Genomic DNA, 18,747 nt, shown 5'->3' with positions numbered 1-18,747 from the left:
ATTTTTTTTAAAGACAGGAGATACAGAGATGAACTGGGGCAGAGAGGGGAATGACATGCAGAGAACATTTGAGTCCAACCACTTCAATACTTTTTATGAATGCTTTTTTAAGACCCTGAAGGTACCCTGTCTCATGATCAGTTGTCTCCCAGTGCTGCAGTGCGTACCTCACTGGAGTGGGGCGGCCGGGGCCCCTGAGCAGTGGAAGTGGATGTTCTGCCACTTGCTGTCCCTGCGATGCCAGACGCGCGTCTCCTCCGACTGGCTGGAGCGCGGCCGGCCCTGGGCGTCCACATACTGAGTCAGGCGGATGTACGCGATGCACGCCGCGTCCTCACCGATCATGTGGACGTGCGGGTTCAGGATGGTGGTGTGGATGGGCTTGCTGTTCTTAGCCAAAACTGAGAGGAGGATAAGAACAATGACATTAGTGACATGATTACTGTTATAACTACTATTTCAAATGTTCATAGGCCTGGGACGTTATGTAAAAAATCACTTCATGATTTTGATGCGCTTCACCTGATAATTATCAAAATATTCTTAGAGCTGTAAACCATGCTTTGAATCACTTTACTTTACATTTAATTAAGAAACAAATATTATTGCATCACACACATCTTTTTTCCGTGTGAAAAATAATCAAACTATCTTTAAAAATCAAATCTTTTTTTGTGTGGTTTTCAATGGGCAAGGCAAGCCTTCAGCCACTGTGACAGGTTTAGGTTTTAGGGAATGACTGGAAAGATGCAGCTCCAATATGTGAAATCAGGCTAAGCATGCGTGATATTGTTTACACCAACACTAAAGATCAAACAATAAGAAAAAAGATGAGGAAAAAAAACATATTTTAGAAAAAACACATTATTTCCAAGGAAGACTGCAATAGTAAGTGAGTAAAAGTGATTTAAAATAAATAAATAAATAAATAAATAAATAAATAAATAAATAAATAAATACATACATACATACATACATACATACATACATACATACATACATACATAAAATAAAATAATCTAGTAACAAATCTATCATCTTACGGTTCTCAAAATAGAATCTGTGGAAATCCATCCCCTCCACCAGGTTGCCCAGAGCCTCCGGTTCAAATGAAGTCAGTCCGGGGTCGCAGATCTTACTGTGGAGGAAAGAGCAGGACAAGTTAGTGAAGCCAGACATTCGCTCTACGCTAAGCATTTCAACACCAGCCAAACAGAAAAACACAGACTCACGCGTAGGCCTCAAAGTCTCCATTGTTGATTGCCTCGATCAGTTGCTCGGTGATCTTGATAATTTCTTGTTTGCGTGCTGCAGAGGACAGTGGCATGTGTTAATCAGAGGTAATCAAGACAGTAGGACAGATGGGGAGCAGCTAGTTTTTAAGTCATTTTAAGTTACTAAACGCAAAACAACACAGATGCTCAGGCAAAGGCAGTCGGAGGAGCCCTAACGTGCATTCATTGTGTTCATTCAAAAGTGGAATTAATCTTTCAAATTCTCCCGTCGTTCATGTAATGAGATGGTCAATTATGCTTTATAATGAGATTCCTTTAATTGTGTCAATCGCGGATTCTGTATGACAAACATCTGTGAAGCCTGTAGCAGGTTAGTTCACTCTTGAATTAAAAACATGGGGGCGCCCTTAGCTCAGTTGGTAGGGCGTCCCCCCCATGGGCCTCGGCCAGCAACGGACCCGGGTTCGATTCCAGCCCGCGGCCGGTCTCTGCATGTCACTCCCCTCTCTGCCCCATTTCAACTCTGTCTCTACACGATCAATAAAACATGAAAATGCCAAAAAAACATACACTAAAAATATGTACACAAACCTACGATATAGAGACCTTGCTAGTCATGTGATCCTAAAACATGTTGTAATACGAGCACACACACACACACACACACACACACACACACACACACACACACACACACACACACACACACACACACACACACACACACACACACACACACACACACACACACACACACACAATGCATCTCCTTATATGACCACAAGCAATGTCAGTCACCTATGTATTTAAAGACATCACAACTAGTCAAAGGGAACCAAGCAATGCATACATCCATCTACAGTCGGCAATGCTCTCCAAGGCAGATTGAAGAAAAGGTTAATAAAAGCTCAGAACCAAAATGCACACACATCCAGACAGGTTCATTTCAAACTTAGTGGTCAAACTAGCCGTGTAAATACAACATACATTGCAACCTATGTACTGTTCCACTGTTTACCAAAGGCACAACACAGTGACACACAGGCCTGCGCTGAAATCTCCGAAATGTAACTTGGTTAAGATCATGATTTGCTGCCATACTGTATGGTTTGTGGTAGGGTTGTCGTTCTGTGATGAAGATCGCAGAACGACGATACAATTGTAAGAGGGGGTGGGAGGAGGTACGTCATTGCAAGCATTTGCCTACAGTTAGTTACGTGAACAAATATTTATAAAATAGTTTGAACATCAAAATCTATCCCTCGACTCAAACGAATCCCTTTTAAAGAGTGTGTGTTGATGTGTGGTGTGTGTCGGTGTCATGTCTTCGAACACAGCGACATCAGAGCATGTTTCATTTAACATTATAGGCTATACTGTACTTTTTAATATCACGATTATAATCATTATAGGTCTACTTACATGGAGCGAAGAGCAAAGGTTTAGTGAGTGTATGGAAAATGGAGATGCAGGGGTTTAGCCATGGAAAAAGACACGCAAGGCAAACTGGGTCGTAGATTAACTTATCAAACTACTTGTTAACTGCTCTGTCGCTCTAGCAGAAGCAACATCTCCAAATGCATGCAGTGGGTTGCAAAGAGTTAAGTCAGTTAAAGGTGCTTTAATAGGAAAAAAAACTATTATTATGTTATCCATTCCTTCAATGGTTAAGTATTTGATGGCCAGTGGGACCAGGCGTAGTTTGGGGTTGGCTGGTGTAGGGTACTCACTCTGGGAGGAAGACAGGGAGGGGCTGGAGGGAGTGTGGGGGGGAGGAGGGGAGGTGGTGTGTGCAGGTGGGAGGGCGGCCCTGGGGCTAGGGACCGGGCCAGCCTCAGCCTCTGGTGCAGGGGGAGCAGCGCCCCTACGCACGCTGCTTACCAGGTCTGTCAGCCGGGACACTGCAGTGACCACCACACAGGATGGAGTGATGGATGGATGGATGGATGGATGGATGGATGGATGGATGGATGGATGGATGGATGGATGGATGGATGGATGGATGGATGGATGGATGGATGGATGGATGGATGGATGGATGGAGGTAGAGGAATGCAAAAGCACAGATTAGAAACAGTGAAGAGAGAAACAGAAAGAGAGTAAAGAATAAGGAAATCCCAGTAGGAATTTGTATATCGAGGTCTAAACAACTTGGTTTGCCCAAATGGCTAACTAAGTATCACAACTTTTCTATCGTTTCATCGACTACACATCAACCTAGCTGCCTGTGTACAACATACTAGACACTGAATCAGTACTTATCATATTATATATTCATATGGGAGTTTTAAAATGTTGCATACACACATTGCTTTTCATGAAATCTGCAGTAGGCTATTGTACCTTTAATTTATCCTAAGCCATTCATTTGCTTACAACAAAAATATCTGACTAGTTTTTTGGGTCTATACTGTGCCGTTAATATATTTAAAGGAATATTTCACAGAGAAATTTAATTTAAGGGACGAGGGTGGGGTCATTCTGTGATATAAAAAAATAACTTGCTAGACTTTCCCTTTCTTCCCCCGTCACTGGCATTTAATCTCAGTCGGTAAATTCCATAATTTTTCTAAATCAGTTTGGCAACGTAGCTTTTAACAAACATTACTCAAACTAAAGTAAATAGGGAATTTGCTCTGGTAAGGTTTGTCTATAAAGAAAAAAAATTGTTGGAGGTATTTGAAAAGCTGAAGAAATAATAACATAAAAAAGGTACAGCCAGAAACCAGAGAGAGAAGATCATCTAAGTAGAGCTAAGAATGGATCTGTTTCACTTCTTTACTTCCCCTTTCCAAAAGTGATAAAATGAACGACAGAATCTGCCCATCCTTCAATGCATCATCAACAGGGACAGAGGAACAGATGATGCCAATGAATATTTTTCATCTCTAATGGCCACTTCATTTCTGTCTATTTCACTGCACACTCCCTGCTCTTGCTGTTGTTCTACTCACTCTGCATTGGGGTGTGTGTTGGGGTGTGTGGGGGTGAGGGGGCGCAGAGGGCAGAGGGAGGTGGGGTGCTGGTTCTGCCTTCCCCGTCGGCGCTGGGCCCTGAGCCCCGGCGCACTGAGCCCAGCAGGTCAGCAAACTTTGTGGCCGCTGAGTTCAGGACGGACGGAGGGACACATGGAACATGGGAGACATTTGAATGGAAGGTTGGATAAAGCATTGTGGCCTATAGGACGAACAGACTGTCATCTGGAGAGCACTAACACAAGCAGACCAGGCCAATGTGACATAAATATATCAATATGTTTTTTGTTGTTGGGATTTATCAAACATCAAAAGAAATGACGTCTCATTAAAAGGTGAAGTCAGTGATTCTGGAGAATGCTTGTTGACAAAATCACTTTTTTTCAAAATCAGTTAATATCTCCTTACGATCCACTACCTGTTCGTACTGTGTGTGTGTGTGTGTGTGAAGAAAAAAAACAGTGTTAATACACAGCCTAGTATCTGTAAATTGATATGTAGACAAAGGGTATGTAAACAAAGGGGGCCCACCATAGCTAGCAACCTGTTACAGAGTCTAGGCTGTGTATTAACACTGGATTTTTTTCAGCACACACACAGTATGGACAAGTAGCGGATTATGAGGAGATATTCACTGATTTGGATGAAGAGTGATTTTTACAACAAGCATTTCCCCAGAATCGCTGACTCCACCTTTAATGTGATACTGGATGTATTAGCTCTCTCCAATGAAGTCTGACTCAAAGACAATGAATGGAACATACGTAAACGTAAAATTCATGCTTCGAAATGGAAAATAAAAAAACAAAGTCACACATTGTCATCGAGCAGCATTGTGTTGCTATTCCATGTATGTCCATCGGAAGGAGACAAATAGTTATTCCAAAACACATGGGGAGTGGGCGGAACACAGGATGGGATAGTAAAGGAGTTGAAAAACTGCTAAGCATCTCACTATTTTTCCGAAAGGACTTGCTTTATGACAATTTATTTTGTTCAAGATTGTTTTTTGTATACCGTCTGATAGTATGATGAAGGACTAAGAACCACACTCTAATGGGGGACTGAAGCACAGAATAAGTCAGGTTGCTTTAGGGATTAGGTGGTGCTAAATGACAGCAGATGTATGCTTTTAATACATGCAGGGAGGCTGAATGGAATAAACACAAGGAAGGATTAAGTCAAGGTGATTTGCTGTTAGAGTATATGATAGTGTGTGTGTGTGTGTGTGTGTGTGTGTGTGTGTGTGTGTGTGTGTGTGTGTGTGTGTTACAGGCTGCATTTTGCGGGGCCATGCTGACTTACAGAAGGCAGCAGCTGTGGGGCCCTGAGAGCTATCAGGCTGGGAGCTGGTGCTGGACTGCGCCTTAAGCGAGCTGTTGTCTAAGCTCTTTCCTGATAACGCGCACACAAACAAACAAACAAACACACGCACAGAATGAGACCATACACACACAAATGTAATGCAGAGAGAGAGAGAGAGAGAGAGAGAGAGAGAGAGAGAGAGAGAGAGATGAGAAGCACAACAACAAAAAAATACAAAAGAAATAACTGTCACTGTGAGAAATGATAGGAAGGGCAAGCAAGCATGAGATGACATGGGTGGGGGGCGGATAAATAAAAGATGATAAACCCTAGTCAACCTTTTCTGGCTCTGAGAAATTACAGTTAGTTTTTCAGTAACAGTACATCGTCACCCTCAACTAAAGACTCAAATTGAGCAGAAGACATTACTTTAACTTACTTTTACTTATTATGCTTCATATACCTGGAACACACTTCCAGAAGATCTTAGATGTGCCCTAACTCTAGCAACTTTTTAAAAAATCGGCTAAAAGACATTGATGTTCCGCTCTGCTTTCAACAAGCAGCTCTTGATTACATGTTGACTCTCTTTTGCAGAGTGACTTCATATGAAATTGATTGTATTTAATCAATGTACTATTGTATTCATGCATTGTACTGCTAATTGTCTTTGTGTGTTCTGTAATATGCTTTTTCAGTAAAGTACTTTGAATTACCATAGTGTGTGAAATGTGTTATATAAATACACCTGCTTGCTTCAATAGGAGCGCTGCCAATGAGAAGCGGATGGTTGAATGCAATGGTGATGGCCATGATGATAATGAGTGAGTTGGATGATACTTATTACTACCGCTCGTCTGTTTAATCAGCCGGCACAGAGGAACAAGGGAACACATGGACAGTCATTTACTAATAAAGGGAAGAAAGATGGTCACTGCAGCGAGGAATAGATGGCACGAGATTAGCAGGAGGGACAGAGATACTGTATGTGCCAAAATATCACATTACTGGAGCTATGAAGGCATCGCCTTAAAACGCAAACAAATGAAATTCAGAGACCAACACAAACGATCCACAACATTTTGCGTAGGTAAATAAATGTCCTTTTTTCCTACCCTTAGCTAAAGGTGTTAACGACAGAAACCAACAGGAAATCCAAATGATAAAACGCATCACAGCACAGCCCATACTGTTTGAGTGACAGGCGATCCCTCGGCAGTGCAGTCCAGAAGAAAATTACCAGCAATTAGCACTTAATTCCACCGATGTCATCAAAGGAAGGAGCTTCGGGATTATCAGTTTAACAGCAAGTAATCCAAATCAACACAAAACATGAACCGATTCACTGAAAAAAAAAAAACAAGCCATAAAACCCTGAAGATTTACGACTTAATAACAGGCCGCCTTTGGGATAGCAGTGTAACATGTTACTCTACTAATAAAAGTATTGCCAGTAACAGAGCAGATATGTGTTTCGGATGTTCCAAACGCCAGCCCAGGTGTAGGGTTACAGAGGCAGCTGTCGGGCACTCACTGACCTGACCCCATCCTACAAAGGCCACAACATGGGAGAAACTCTTCCAACTAAAAACACAACCCCTCCCCCCCCCCACCTTACCCCCCACACTCACCTGGCTCCTGTAGTTTTTTCTCTTGTGCTAACAGTTCATTCTGCGGGTACGTATATCCTCCTAAGAGTCTTTAAAGCCGCTGTGTGAGACTAACACTATCTTAGGGTGGCGCTAGCAGAGAGGTTTGTTTTTAACCCCCCCTCTGGGCACCCTGTCTCCATTTCCTGCCACCAGGGCTAAATTTAAAGACCTACCCCCTTAGTTCTGAACCCCCCCCCCGCCCTCACCCCTCCCTCAAGGTGACCTTGCCCTCTTCACTCCAGCCAGAGAGGCTCCAATTTGGGACACTGGTAGAGAATGAAATGGGTAGGGGGGAGGATACCTAAGTACAGTATGGTACAGTAAAGCCCAGTGGTGTTGAGGACTTTCAGGTGATGCAATGCTCCTATTACAATTTGACTGAAGTTGTTCAACACATAAACATAACAAACACAGTTTTGAGAGAAAAAAGGGACGACAACATCTCCTCCCTGTAAATAATTCAATGAGCCACAGAAACCGTCTTGAAAGTTACATAATGAAGCCAAAGGGCAAAATTGAAATTTTTTGTGCTCAGGAATAGAGGTTAGATCCCAAGAGACTGGTGCTAAAGATAGTTAACAATCATGGCACTGATAAAAAGGACTGATGAAACCGTTTGAACCAATCTAGCTGATCATCTTTTACCTGCATGATATAAAATGACTCCAACTTATGCCAAGCACATTTTAAAGAAGTTATTACACTTTTCACATCTGCTTTAACAATAAGCATGAAACCAATATGGAGTGAGAGTACTTCTAATTTAGAACTACTGCTTGATCATTGTAATTCTATATTCTACATCAGTTAATTACAGACCTACATGATGGATCTGCCGTGGTTGCCAGGGACTTTGTGACATAGCAGCGAAGCCTCTAGGAGGAGAGGGAGGAAGCGTACAGTGTGTTCTGTTTGCCAGGCACCAAAACGCTACATTCATGACCCGATTTAGACGCATTGTGCTCTGCTTGGATGTCGAGAGCAGGGCTGATTGAGTGTGTTGGCATAGATGAGCAGAGGCAGAACCCATGCATTCACACACACACACACACACACACACACACACACACACACACACACACACACACACACACACACACACACACACACACACACACACACACACACACACACACACACACACACACACACACTTTAAGATATGTGCCACTAAGAGCACAGTACAAGTAACATTCACACACACACACACACACACACACTTCAAACACAAGTGCACAACTCTTCAAGCTGACACTCCACACAGGCATGTTGGTATTTCAGAGGTGTGCGTTTCTCTGTATTAAGATTTCAGCCATACGCCAACACTTTGGAGATAGCCAAACCACTACATCATTACATTTCATCCCCCCACTCCCCCAAAACCTTTTAAGCACACACACACACACACACACACACACACACACACACACACACACACACACACACACACACACACACACACACACACACACACACACACACACACACACACACACACACACACACACACACACACACACACACACACACACACACACACACACACACACACACACACACACACACACACCTTCAGTCTCTTTGGAAAAACCACAGGACATCAAGGAAGCAATACATACAGGCTCCATGAGGGGTCAGTAAGAGTTCAGCTATCAGCTGGTGGACTGACTGCCTGATGACTAACCTAGAGTCACATTCACACTAGTATTACCCTACTTGCAGTTCACACATGGATCTTGTTTTTCAAAATAACAACCCTGTTCATTTCGGATGTGTTGTTGTGAATGGAAATATAGCTTTTTGTTGGTATTAAAACATTAACTGAATCGTTTTGTGCCATTTTATCTGTAAGCTTCCAAAAATGGCCAAGAAACAGAATGGATCACAATCACACACAAAATAAAATACACATCAGAGAGCGAAGAAACCCACTGTTAGTGACTATGAAGACGAAGACAGTCTTTTCAACAGTCAGCATCAAACTGCATTTCCACCTAGGAGCGTGTGATACTGCCGTCTACTGAGCAAGAAGCTCGTGCAAAGCAGAGCATTGGTCAAAACAAGTTGAATCTGTGTAGGCTCTGGAATTGATAAACTTTCAATAATGGTGGCAACTAACTCCTTCATTGTATAAAGACAGACTCCTTTAGGTCCAATAATTTCGACAGTTATATACACTGAACAATGTTTAACGCAAGTAGAGTTTAGGAATCCATTCCCCCATTTCTGTTTTTACCAAAATGAGTTCTCAACGAGTCTAACCGAAAGACAATCTACAAAATCTCATTTACTTTCTGCTGGTTGGTACATTTGTTTTTGATGCCCGTTTAGTTTAAAATAATAATAATAACAATAATATATTTTCCTTCTATAGCGCCTTTTAAAACCAGGGTTACAAGGCGGGACCAAAATAAAAGAACATAAATATAAAATGACTTGTTTGCCTCATGTGATATTTATTATTACGAGAATGTGCTAACTTAAAGGCCTACTTCACCGGTTTGAATATGAAGGTGTATTGAATTCTGAGATCCTATGTAGTATAAATGTGCAATTTTTTTTTAAATCGGTTCATCCTAGCCTGAGAAAAGGCAGAAAGAGTGTTTTTTTTAACCCTATATTTCTCTTTCTCGTGACATCACAGAAAGAGAAATATAGGGTTAAAAAAAACGTACTTTGTAAATATTACTGTGATGTCACAGTAAAAGACATCACAGTAATATTTACAACGAAAGTTTTTTTTAACCCTATATTTCTCTTTCTGTGATGTCACGAGAAAGAGAAATATAGGGTTAAAAAAAACACTCTTTCTGCCTTTTCTCAGGCTAGGATGAACCGATTTAATTTTTTTTCGCACATTTATACTACATAGGATCTCAGAATTCAATACACCTTCATATTCAAACCGGTGAAGTAGGCCTTTAATGGCTGCACCAAAAAAAAAAATAATAATCATCAAGGTAGGAAATGTCAAGTAAGGATCCAAAATGTGTCTATTCCCCAGAAGATTTCGATCGTCTCATTTGCAGTTCAACAGTTCATTGTTGGACTTCATTTTGAGCTTCGTAACTTGTGGTGTTTCATTGTATCTCTTTAGTCTTACCTTTCACATCTTCATCCTCCACGGTGGTGTTGCTGCTGTCCGACGACTCCTGCAGATCAGAGACAGACAGTGGGTTTGGGTTCGAACATGACAACACACACACACACACACACACATTTGAGCAGAATACACACAAAGACACACACACCACACCAGCGGTAAAGATACTTGATTCACACAGTCAGAAGAACACAGGCCGGCAGGGAGCGCATTTTTAAGTTGCCATGTCAAGTCTTCTCAAAATGTACAGATTACAGAGCGCAAAATATTTCAAGGCAAATGAATGTTGATTAAAATCATAAACAAATACCAAATAATGCCAAAATCCCTCCATGCTGTTAAGATGTTAATGTGTCACAACCTTTGCAAACAGAAAGTCTAACCTTGCCACCAAACACACCAGCTCAATAGCCAAGTATGCCACCGTGTCAACAGGCGTTCCTTATATGATTTTACACTCAGCTTAAAATGCCCTTTTCTCTTTGTCTACTCTTGGAAAAGCTTCATCCTCAGTATGTGTGTGTGTGTGTGTGTGTGTGTGTGTGTGTGTGTGTGTGTGTGTGTGTGTGTGTGTGTGTGTGCGTGTGTGCGTGTGTGCGTGTGCGTGTGTGCGTGTGTGTGTGTGTGCGTGTCAGTGTGTCGATACACAATGTAGACAAGCCACATCCTTTCCTCCACAGGGCGCTCTCTTGTCTCTTGTCTCTAAGTGACAGAAACTCAGTGAGAAGTTCTCCATCCATCTATTTCAACAATGGAAGCAGACAGAATGGATTCCTCAAAGGCCATTAGTTGTTCTCGGCCTATACAGGGCTTCAAATTTAGCCAATCTATCCATCTACCTTTCTGTCTTATCTGCCGTCTTTCTCCTCCTCCCCTGCTTTCGCCGGAGAAGAAGTTGGCTTCTTCATTTTTCAATTAGCAGATTAAATGGGCCTAAATTCCCCCTGCATGTCACAGGGAGTTGAGAGACCTCTGTGACCTCATTAGAAGTGCACTAACACACACACGTGCATGAATGACATCGAGAGCACAAAAGCACAGAAGTGGATTCATAGCCTTCTAAAGCTGGTGACATGGGGAGGGGAAGGGCAGGGTGAAGAGATCGGAGCTCTCTGAAAACTGCAATCTAGTTTCTATGATCCGGTACATTTCTGTTTTCATATACATCTCATAAAATCATTTGCAAAACCGCTCATTATGCTGTTTGAACAAAGATGAAGAACAATACCAAGATGAGAGAGAAGCAGCATGTGACTGGATGATGCCTGGGTATTGTAATATTTGTTGTATGGTAAAACTTCTCAAAATGACTTCTCCTCAACACTTGTAAATGTAATTTCAGGACATTTTGTTAACTTGCTCAGGTCTAAAATAAGTCAGAATATTTTCGTTGATATATCCTTCTGGTAAGCTGAATTCCCTCGTTATGTACAATGGCTTAATTATCATACATTAGTGATGTGTGTGATGTGTGTATGTGTGTGTGTGTGTGTGTGTGTGTGTGTCTGTGTGTGTGTGTGTGTCCTAGGTGGAATAACGAGTGACACGAACACAGACGTATGCTCGATTGGGCACTGGATTAACAAGGTAAGATTTGCTATCCCATTAACCCCATGTTCCCTTCATAATATAAAGTAATTCACCTGAGAAGTTTAATCTGTTGCAACACACACATATGCAGAACCAATGCCATGACACACACACACACACACGAACACACACACACACACACACACACACACACACACACACACACACACACACACACACACACACACACACACACACACACACACACACACACACACACACACACACACACACACACACACACACACACACACACACACACACACACACACACACACACACACACACACACACACACACACACACACACACACAAGACACGGATGCACGGTAACATTAGAAGGATCAGAGGGGGCAGGAGAAGATGAGGTAGAGGAGGAGAGTGACAAAGTCGAGGATTAAAGATGAGGTCAGGACTCTGGATGTATGATGTATACCTTAGTCCTATCCGCCGGGTTATGGATGACGGTTGTCTGAGGTTCCTGGAGTAAAAAGGAGGTGAAATAAAAAGTATGTAAAGATGGACAAAGTGTTAAAAATGGACAAAGAGAGAGAGAGAGAGAGAGAGAGAGAGAGAGGGAAATATAGACTGGTGTGAATGTTGGATGAGGAGAAAGAGCTTGTTAAGATTTTTGGCAAAGGAGGAATGAGAGAAGAATCCCTCCGAAAGTGAACAAAGAGAAGCGAGTGGGCGAGATGAGCTGAACACCGTCATTTGGAGTCAGCTCTGTTCTCTGCGGCACGAACAAACACACACACACGCAAAGACACACACACACAAATGTACGCACACACACACACACACACACGGACATACACGGAAACACACGTAAGTACGCACACACACACACACACACGTACCCAGACACACAGACACACACCAACACACGTAAGTACGCACACACACACACACACAAATGTACACACACACACACACACACACAGTACTGAAACAGGGTGAAGAGTCTGCTATGAGCACATCACTACTCACACAAGTTCTCCCTCTCACACACACACAGATAGATACCACAGATAGTGTCAGTACACTATCTAAGGAAAGGGACAGCATAAAGTTGCACTCAAAGCTATGACATTTTGACCTTGACTTGCAGAACATGGGTACTCATCATTTCTGCTTCGCCCCTGCTGTGCGTGCAGGATTGTAAGTAACCTTAAATGCCCCATACTTGACGGAAACATGTTACAGAATCATCAACATTTTTCAATTACAATCAAGGGTAAATCATCCAGCGCATACAATTTAAATGAAATGGCATGACTCTGGCATTGATACACACTAGCCTCAACATTTCAAAAGGCACTGGCAAGTCCAGCAGAAAGACTAAGATGAAACCGGGTCACTCTGTTCTTTCACAATCATCTCCAGAGGAAAGCAGTGCTGGGCAGACACTGGCATCATTTCAGGATCCCTTCTCTAAAAGAAATTGGAATCCGTCACTGCGAGAGCTTAGTCATACAGTAGAACTTTTTTGGAAACTTTTTTTCTTCCAGCTGCTTAAAAAAACTACTAAGCTGTATCTCTTCAAATTGGAGCTCAGTAAGAGACAGAGAAGTAACAGTTTTCCTTCTCGCATCTTATATTGCAGTTTCAGAAGTCAAACTCAATTAGCAATTTGTGCAATTTGTTACACGTTGAGCAAAATGATTGCCCCCCTTTCAAACACTGGCACTTGACCTCTATGGCTTAATAACCTCACATCGTTGCCTTCTTCTTCGTGCCTTGATTCAGAATGGAGACGCAGTTATAATTGTCCTCCCTTTCTGTACAGCTTTTCACAGTCAGCTGGGAACTGTCATTTGTTGCACATAAATAGAATAAAAAATGTTTATTTATTTTTATTTTTTTACAGCTATCCCTCTTCTCCCTCCAGTAAGTGACACCTCTGTTAGGACCAAATCCTCAGCCTTTTTCTCCGTGCATGGTGATGCTGATGCTGGTGTTGTCAGGGCAACCGTCACCCACGGCAACCGGCGCCGTTGGCAACCTGGACGATGACTTTGTGACGAGTGATAAACAAAGTACCTGGGGTGTGCGGATCAGACGGGGGGGGGGGGGGGGGGGAGGGCGAGTGATTATGATGTCACAGCAATCGGGTGGGGAAGGGTTTGACTGTTACACATCACCACTGACTTTACATTAACACCGCTGCTCTTCCACGGGTTTTCTAATAACTCAGCTATACATTCAATTATTTCATTTAAATGGTGTTTGGTGATATGCACAAGCCAAGCCAGGTGCATCTAAAAAGAATATATAGTTGATTCAAAAAGGGAAACTTTCATATATTCTAGATTCATTACACAAAGTGAAATATATCAGTTCTTTCTTTTGTTTTATTTTGATGATTACAGCTCACGGAATACAAACATCCAGTATCAAAAAAAGGATTTATAATACAGAAATGTCAACCATCTGAAAAGGAGGTTTAAATTTAGATTAATTTCACTGTATGTGTAATGAATCTAGAATATATGAAAGTTTCACTTTTTGAATTAAATTACGGAAAAAAAACTTTTCCTTGATATTCTATTTTGATGCACCTGTATATGCGAGTAGCCTGCAAGTGCACATTTAAGATTCCCAGAGCCCTACCTACTGTAACTGCTTCAGGCAGTCAGAAAGTTAAGGTAATGTAAGTGAAGGCAGTCTGTTTCTGCGTGGCCTTGCAGCTCTGTAATGAAGGAGTTAATGTACCAAATGGCTAAACAGTAAGTTGCTCAAGTCCCTAGCAACAGCATGAAGATCACAGCCGCCCACCCACTCTCTATTCCCCTCCAAGATCAGAAAGAAAAACATCTCCTGCCCAACGACTGTGCCAACAACACTTCCATGTGCACTCGCAAGCACATTAATGTAAACTTCCCATGAGGCACCTGGGATGGTGTTTAGTGCATGTGCATTTGGACTGACCAAGGAGCGAGACACTTACAAACAAGAGACACAAACACAGAATGACAACTGTGAGCAGGGGTATCATTAAAAATGTGTTCTATCCTCCATCAATGTGTGTTACAGTATGCTCTCTGGCGATAGGACTGAAAGCAGGTTGTCTAGTTCTAATCACTGTGTTAAGCTGAGGCTAGGCTACTGCTGGTAATACACACAACCCACAGGGTAACTAACCACTGGATTTAAATAGCATTACAATTCTAGTTATTCCAAGGAGCAAACCCAAACTTGCCCAAGTCCTCAGTCCTACATATCTAAGTTCATGTGGATTGTAGGACTCGGTTGCTATGGATTTATGATTGAGCATGGCTCCTTTGTAAACGTATCATCATATACATAAAACATAAACACATATTATTAGACTCATTTATCTTAAACCACCGGTATGGACATTGATTTTAAGGAGTTTTGTTTGGGCGATATTGATCACACCTTAATAAATGGAATTGAACGTGTACAATTGCATCAATTGTCCCATGTCAACCATCACTCACAGAAACCAGTAAATGGGATCACGAAGAGGAGCACTCATTGAAACACAAACAACTTGGAAATCTGCCCTGGAGGCCTGATGCCAAGTAGGAGCATGATTTTAATATGTGAAATCAGCTTGTGTGCTATTTTGCTTGAAGCTCAATACAGTACGCAGACCTTTAGGAGTTGATGCTCATGCTTTCCTACCGAGACATAAATAGGACGGAGGGGGTAATTGGCTCTGACAGGCCCGGCAGGCATTTGGTTGTGTGTTCCTCTTTGGCAAACCCTCCCCCCCCCCCCCCCCCCCCCCCGACAGACAAAAATGACATGGCAGCACAACATCGACCCTTTAGTGCAAGTCACATAAGATTCCCCACCTGCCATGGGGAAATGTTACCTGACAACACCTGCTGGTTAGAAGACCTTTTCCGACCGCTGTGGCCGTCTCAGTAGCTACAGGCAAATATCAACCAACTTCCACAATACAGACAGAGAGGAAAGAAAGTAGGCGAGTGGGATAGGGTGAAGTTAGGGGGGCTTCAGACGGACCACACACACACACACACACACACACACACACACAGGAGGTCGAGAGGTAAATACCAGTGCAGGAGAAGGGATGTTTCCTTTGGGGCTGGTGACTATGCTGTTTAGGATGCTGTTTGTCGTGGGCTGTGCAGGAAAGGGAGGAGAGACACAACAAGAGTTTTTAACGGTAAAAGATGGGTTTGTGAGGGTGCGTACGTGCACATGCATGATTGTCTATGTAAGTGTGTGTCCTTGCGCTTGGCTGTTTGTGACTAATATATTGCTGCAACTTCTCTGTTAGAATTTAAGAAGTCAAATTGATAAGAAGTTGGTTGAGTGCAGAGATTTTGACAATGAGTCGGTGGAAAGTCTCCTGCCAACCCAAAATACAATAGCTTATAATAGAGTTTGGATTGAAACGTCCATGCTTTTTAATAGTGTCCAGGTTAAAGTTGTCCTCATTGTCTACCTTAAGACTAAATTAATATCCACTACCAAATAATTATAATCAACACAAAATGATGAATCAACTTGTTTCAGCATTGCTAAATACCACTAGAAATGCATTACTAGTTTGCAAAAGTAATACTGTAATATAAAATAGAAAATGAATCATCAATTCATCATTGTGTCGTCACCGGTGACTTCCCCTACTTAGGATTCCACATCGCAACCATTCAAGTGTGCCATTTGGCCGTAATGAATAACCTTGATTATCCACCATCAAATGCTGCTTTGATCATCGCACATGAAAGAGAAGCGAGGGCTTTGTAGCTCGGTTTGATCGTGATGATTTTTTGTATTTAATCTACATGACATCATTTGTATTCTCCTTTGGATGAATACTACCCTGAAATTGATTAACGGGCTCCTGGGGTGTGGAGGAGGTGCATCACCAAAGTGAATCAAGTAGTCAAAGTCTCTTAGTAGTCGACTATCATTACATGAATCCTAATTATGTAACACTATTGCATCTGAGTAATTCTTGTTTCATCAGTGACAGACGTCATGGAATACTAAGTGCCCTTTTAAACCTTTATATTTAGTGAATGGTTAACAAAAAGCTAGAAGAAAGAGGTGAGAGAATTCAAACTAGCTCTAATGCTAATAAAGCTATACTGAAATATCTCATATCGCATGCATTCCCACCTGAATTATAAAGAAATAACATTTTAAGAAAGAGCACAAATGGAATATTTTGTAATTTACTTTCAAAGCAGTCCAATGGTGTCTGTATCATATGGTGCAGTGATGCTGAATTTGTCGAGTTAACACTGAGTTGCAGGATTGAAAGAAAGTCAAGCTGAGTGTGTGTGTATGGGTGGACAATTTTAACCATAACAGGAGAGTAGAGGGAAGCTTAGACTTCACACAACACAATGCATACACACACACACAAAACAGTCATGTAAGAAAAAGCTGGTGTAAGCTGACAATAAGCTGACATATAGACATTTCTCACACACACGCACACGCACACGCACACGCACACGCACACGCACACGCACACGCACACGCACACGCACACGCACACGCACACGCACACGCACACACACACACACACACACACACACACACACACACACACACACACACACACACACACACACACTAAACCAACCGAAGCCATCGTCAGCCATCACTCTTCTGTGGAACGACAGGAAATGTATTCCTCGTGAAAGTAACGATTAGCGGTCAAGATATTTTTGTCTAAGCTCGTTAGCATTCATCCACTCAGGGTGAAACCAGCATGATGACAGTCCTGACCGAAGCCTCCCATTGGTGGAGAGACAACTATTGAGGACCAAAAAAGCCAAAACATTTGAACCATTTGCCATATTTTTGATCATATGATTTATGTGGACAGGAGATCACGATTCTGCCCAAACAATACCATTTAATGATGGTTCCAAGAACAAAGGAGGAGAATGAGGCTAAAAAGCATTCACAGGTGGTTCTTGTGGACAGGTGGGGTGGGCAAAGAGAAAGTAGTGCACGCAGGAGGTGGAGGTGCACAGGAGGTGATGCGTGTGTGGATAAAAAGAAGGGACATGACAGGTGAGAGGGAAAGAGGGGTCCAATCCATTTCAGATGCACTTACCTGAATTAAAAATCCAACCCTCCATACATCACATTTTGACTCAAGTGTCAGGTGCTTGATTCAGCCCTTAGCAGAATTGATCCCAGGAGCTAAGAGCGCCCACCTTCCCACATGTGTAAATGTCTCGTAAGACCAAAGAGTTTCTGGATCCAAACTACACGCACAAGCACTGCGTCTGCTCTGAGAGTAAAGTGTGCACCTGACATATGTGGAGCAGCATCCCTAGAGTTACCCTGATGGAACGTCAACATCCCGCTGTAATTAGATTTTCAGTGTAACGTCAGTGTTAGTGCAGCAAAGGGCCAAAGCTGTATGACTTCTGCCTGGCACTGAAGCTAACTTTAGGTGTGTCAGAGTGCCCCTCCCCGGACCTAGCAGAACCGGGTTTGAATCCCGCCAGTTCCCTGCATGTCTTCCCCTATTTGCCCCATTTCAACTCTGTCTCTACAAGTCTATCTAATCTATCTGCTTCACTGTTGTTGTATACATCAGCAGGGCCCCACAGTTCTGTCAACAAACATATTCCAGTCTTATGGTTTGGTCACAGTTTGTTTTATGATGATACAATTATTCAATATTAAGAATAACATGTAGATCAAGTATGTTTTGTAAACAAACTGCAGGCTCCTCTGAGACTGCACAGTTCACCTTTAACTACCTAGCTCCTTCTCAAAGTGCTGCTGCTTTTGCCAAAGTGTAGTATGAATCACTTCTTGTTCACCAGAGAATTATTCTAACATGGCACCTGAGTGCTGTTTGAAAAATAATAAAGGCTTCATGAATTGGGCCCCGCTGTGTCACTGATTAATA

The 18,747-nt window shown here is 42.3% G+C and overlaps 1 protein-coding gene across 5 annotated transcripts in view; it reads right to left on the bottom strand.

Annotated features, from left to right (window-relative positions):
• The window catches only part of LOC307261949 (calcium/calmodulin-dependent protein kinase type II subunit beta-like), a 65,324-nt gene that overhangs the window by 718 nt on the left and 45,859 nt on the right, over positions 1–18,747 (bottom strand). For 4 of the 5 annotated variants that reach the window (XM_080042670.1, XM_080042671.1, XM_080042673.1 and 1 more), the window contains 5 exons: positions 15,912–15,980; positions 10,271–10,319; positions 1,233–1,308; positions 1,044–1,138; positions 168–401 (listed from right to left, as the gene is read on the bottom strand). In XM_080042670.1, the coding sequence (XP_079898796.1) occupies positions 169–401; positions 1,044–1,138; positions 1,233–1,308; positions 10,271–10,319; positions 15,912–15,980 (522 nt within the window). In that variant the 3' untranslated portion in view covers position 168. Of the gene's footprint in view, positions 1–167; positions 402–1,043; positions 1,139–1,232; positions 1,309–2,965; positions 3,137–4,189; positions 4,337–10,270; positions 10,320–15,911; positions 15,981–18,747 lie in introns of all 5 variants that reach the window. The other variant, XM_080042669.1, reaches the window with a different exon arrangement.

Source organism: Ammodytes marinus (genome assembly GCF_949987685.1).
Source record: "Ammodytes marinus genome assembly, chromosome: 2".
Classification (NCBI taxonomy): domain Eukaryota; kingdom Metazoa; phylum Chordata; class Actinopteri; order Uranoscopiformes; family Ammodytidae; genus Ammodytes; species Ammodytes marinus.
The sequence above is the reverse complement of the archived record's forward strand: the minus strand, read 5'-3'. Positions and strand labels throughout refer to the sequence as shown.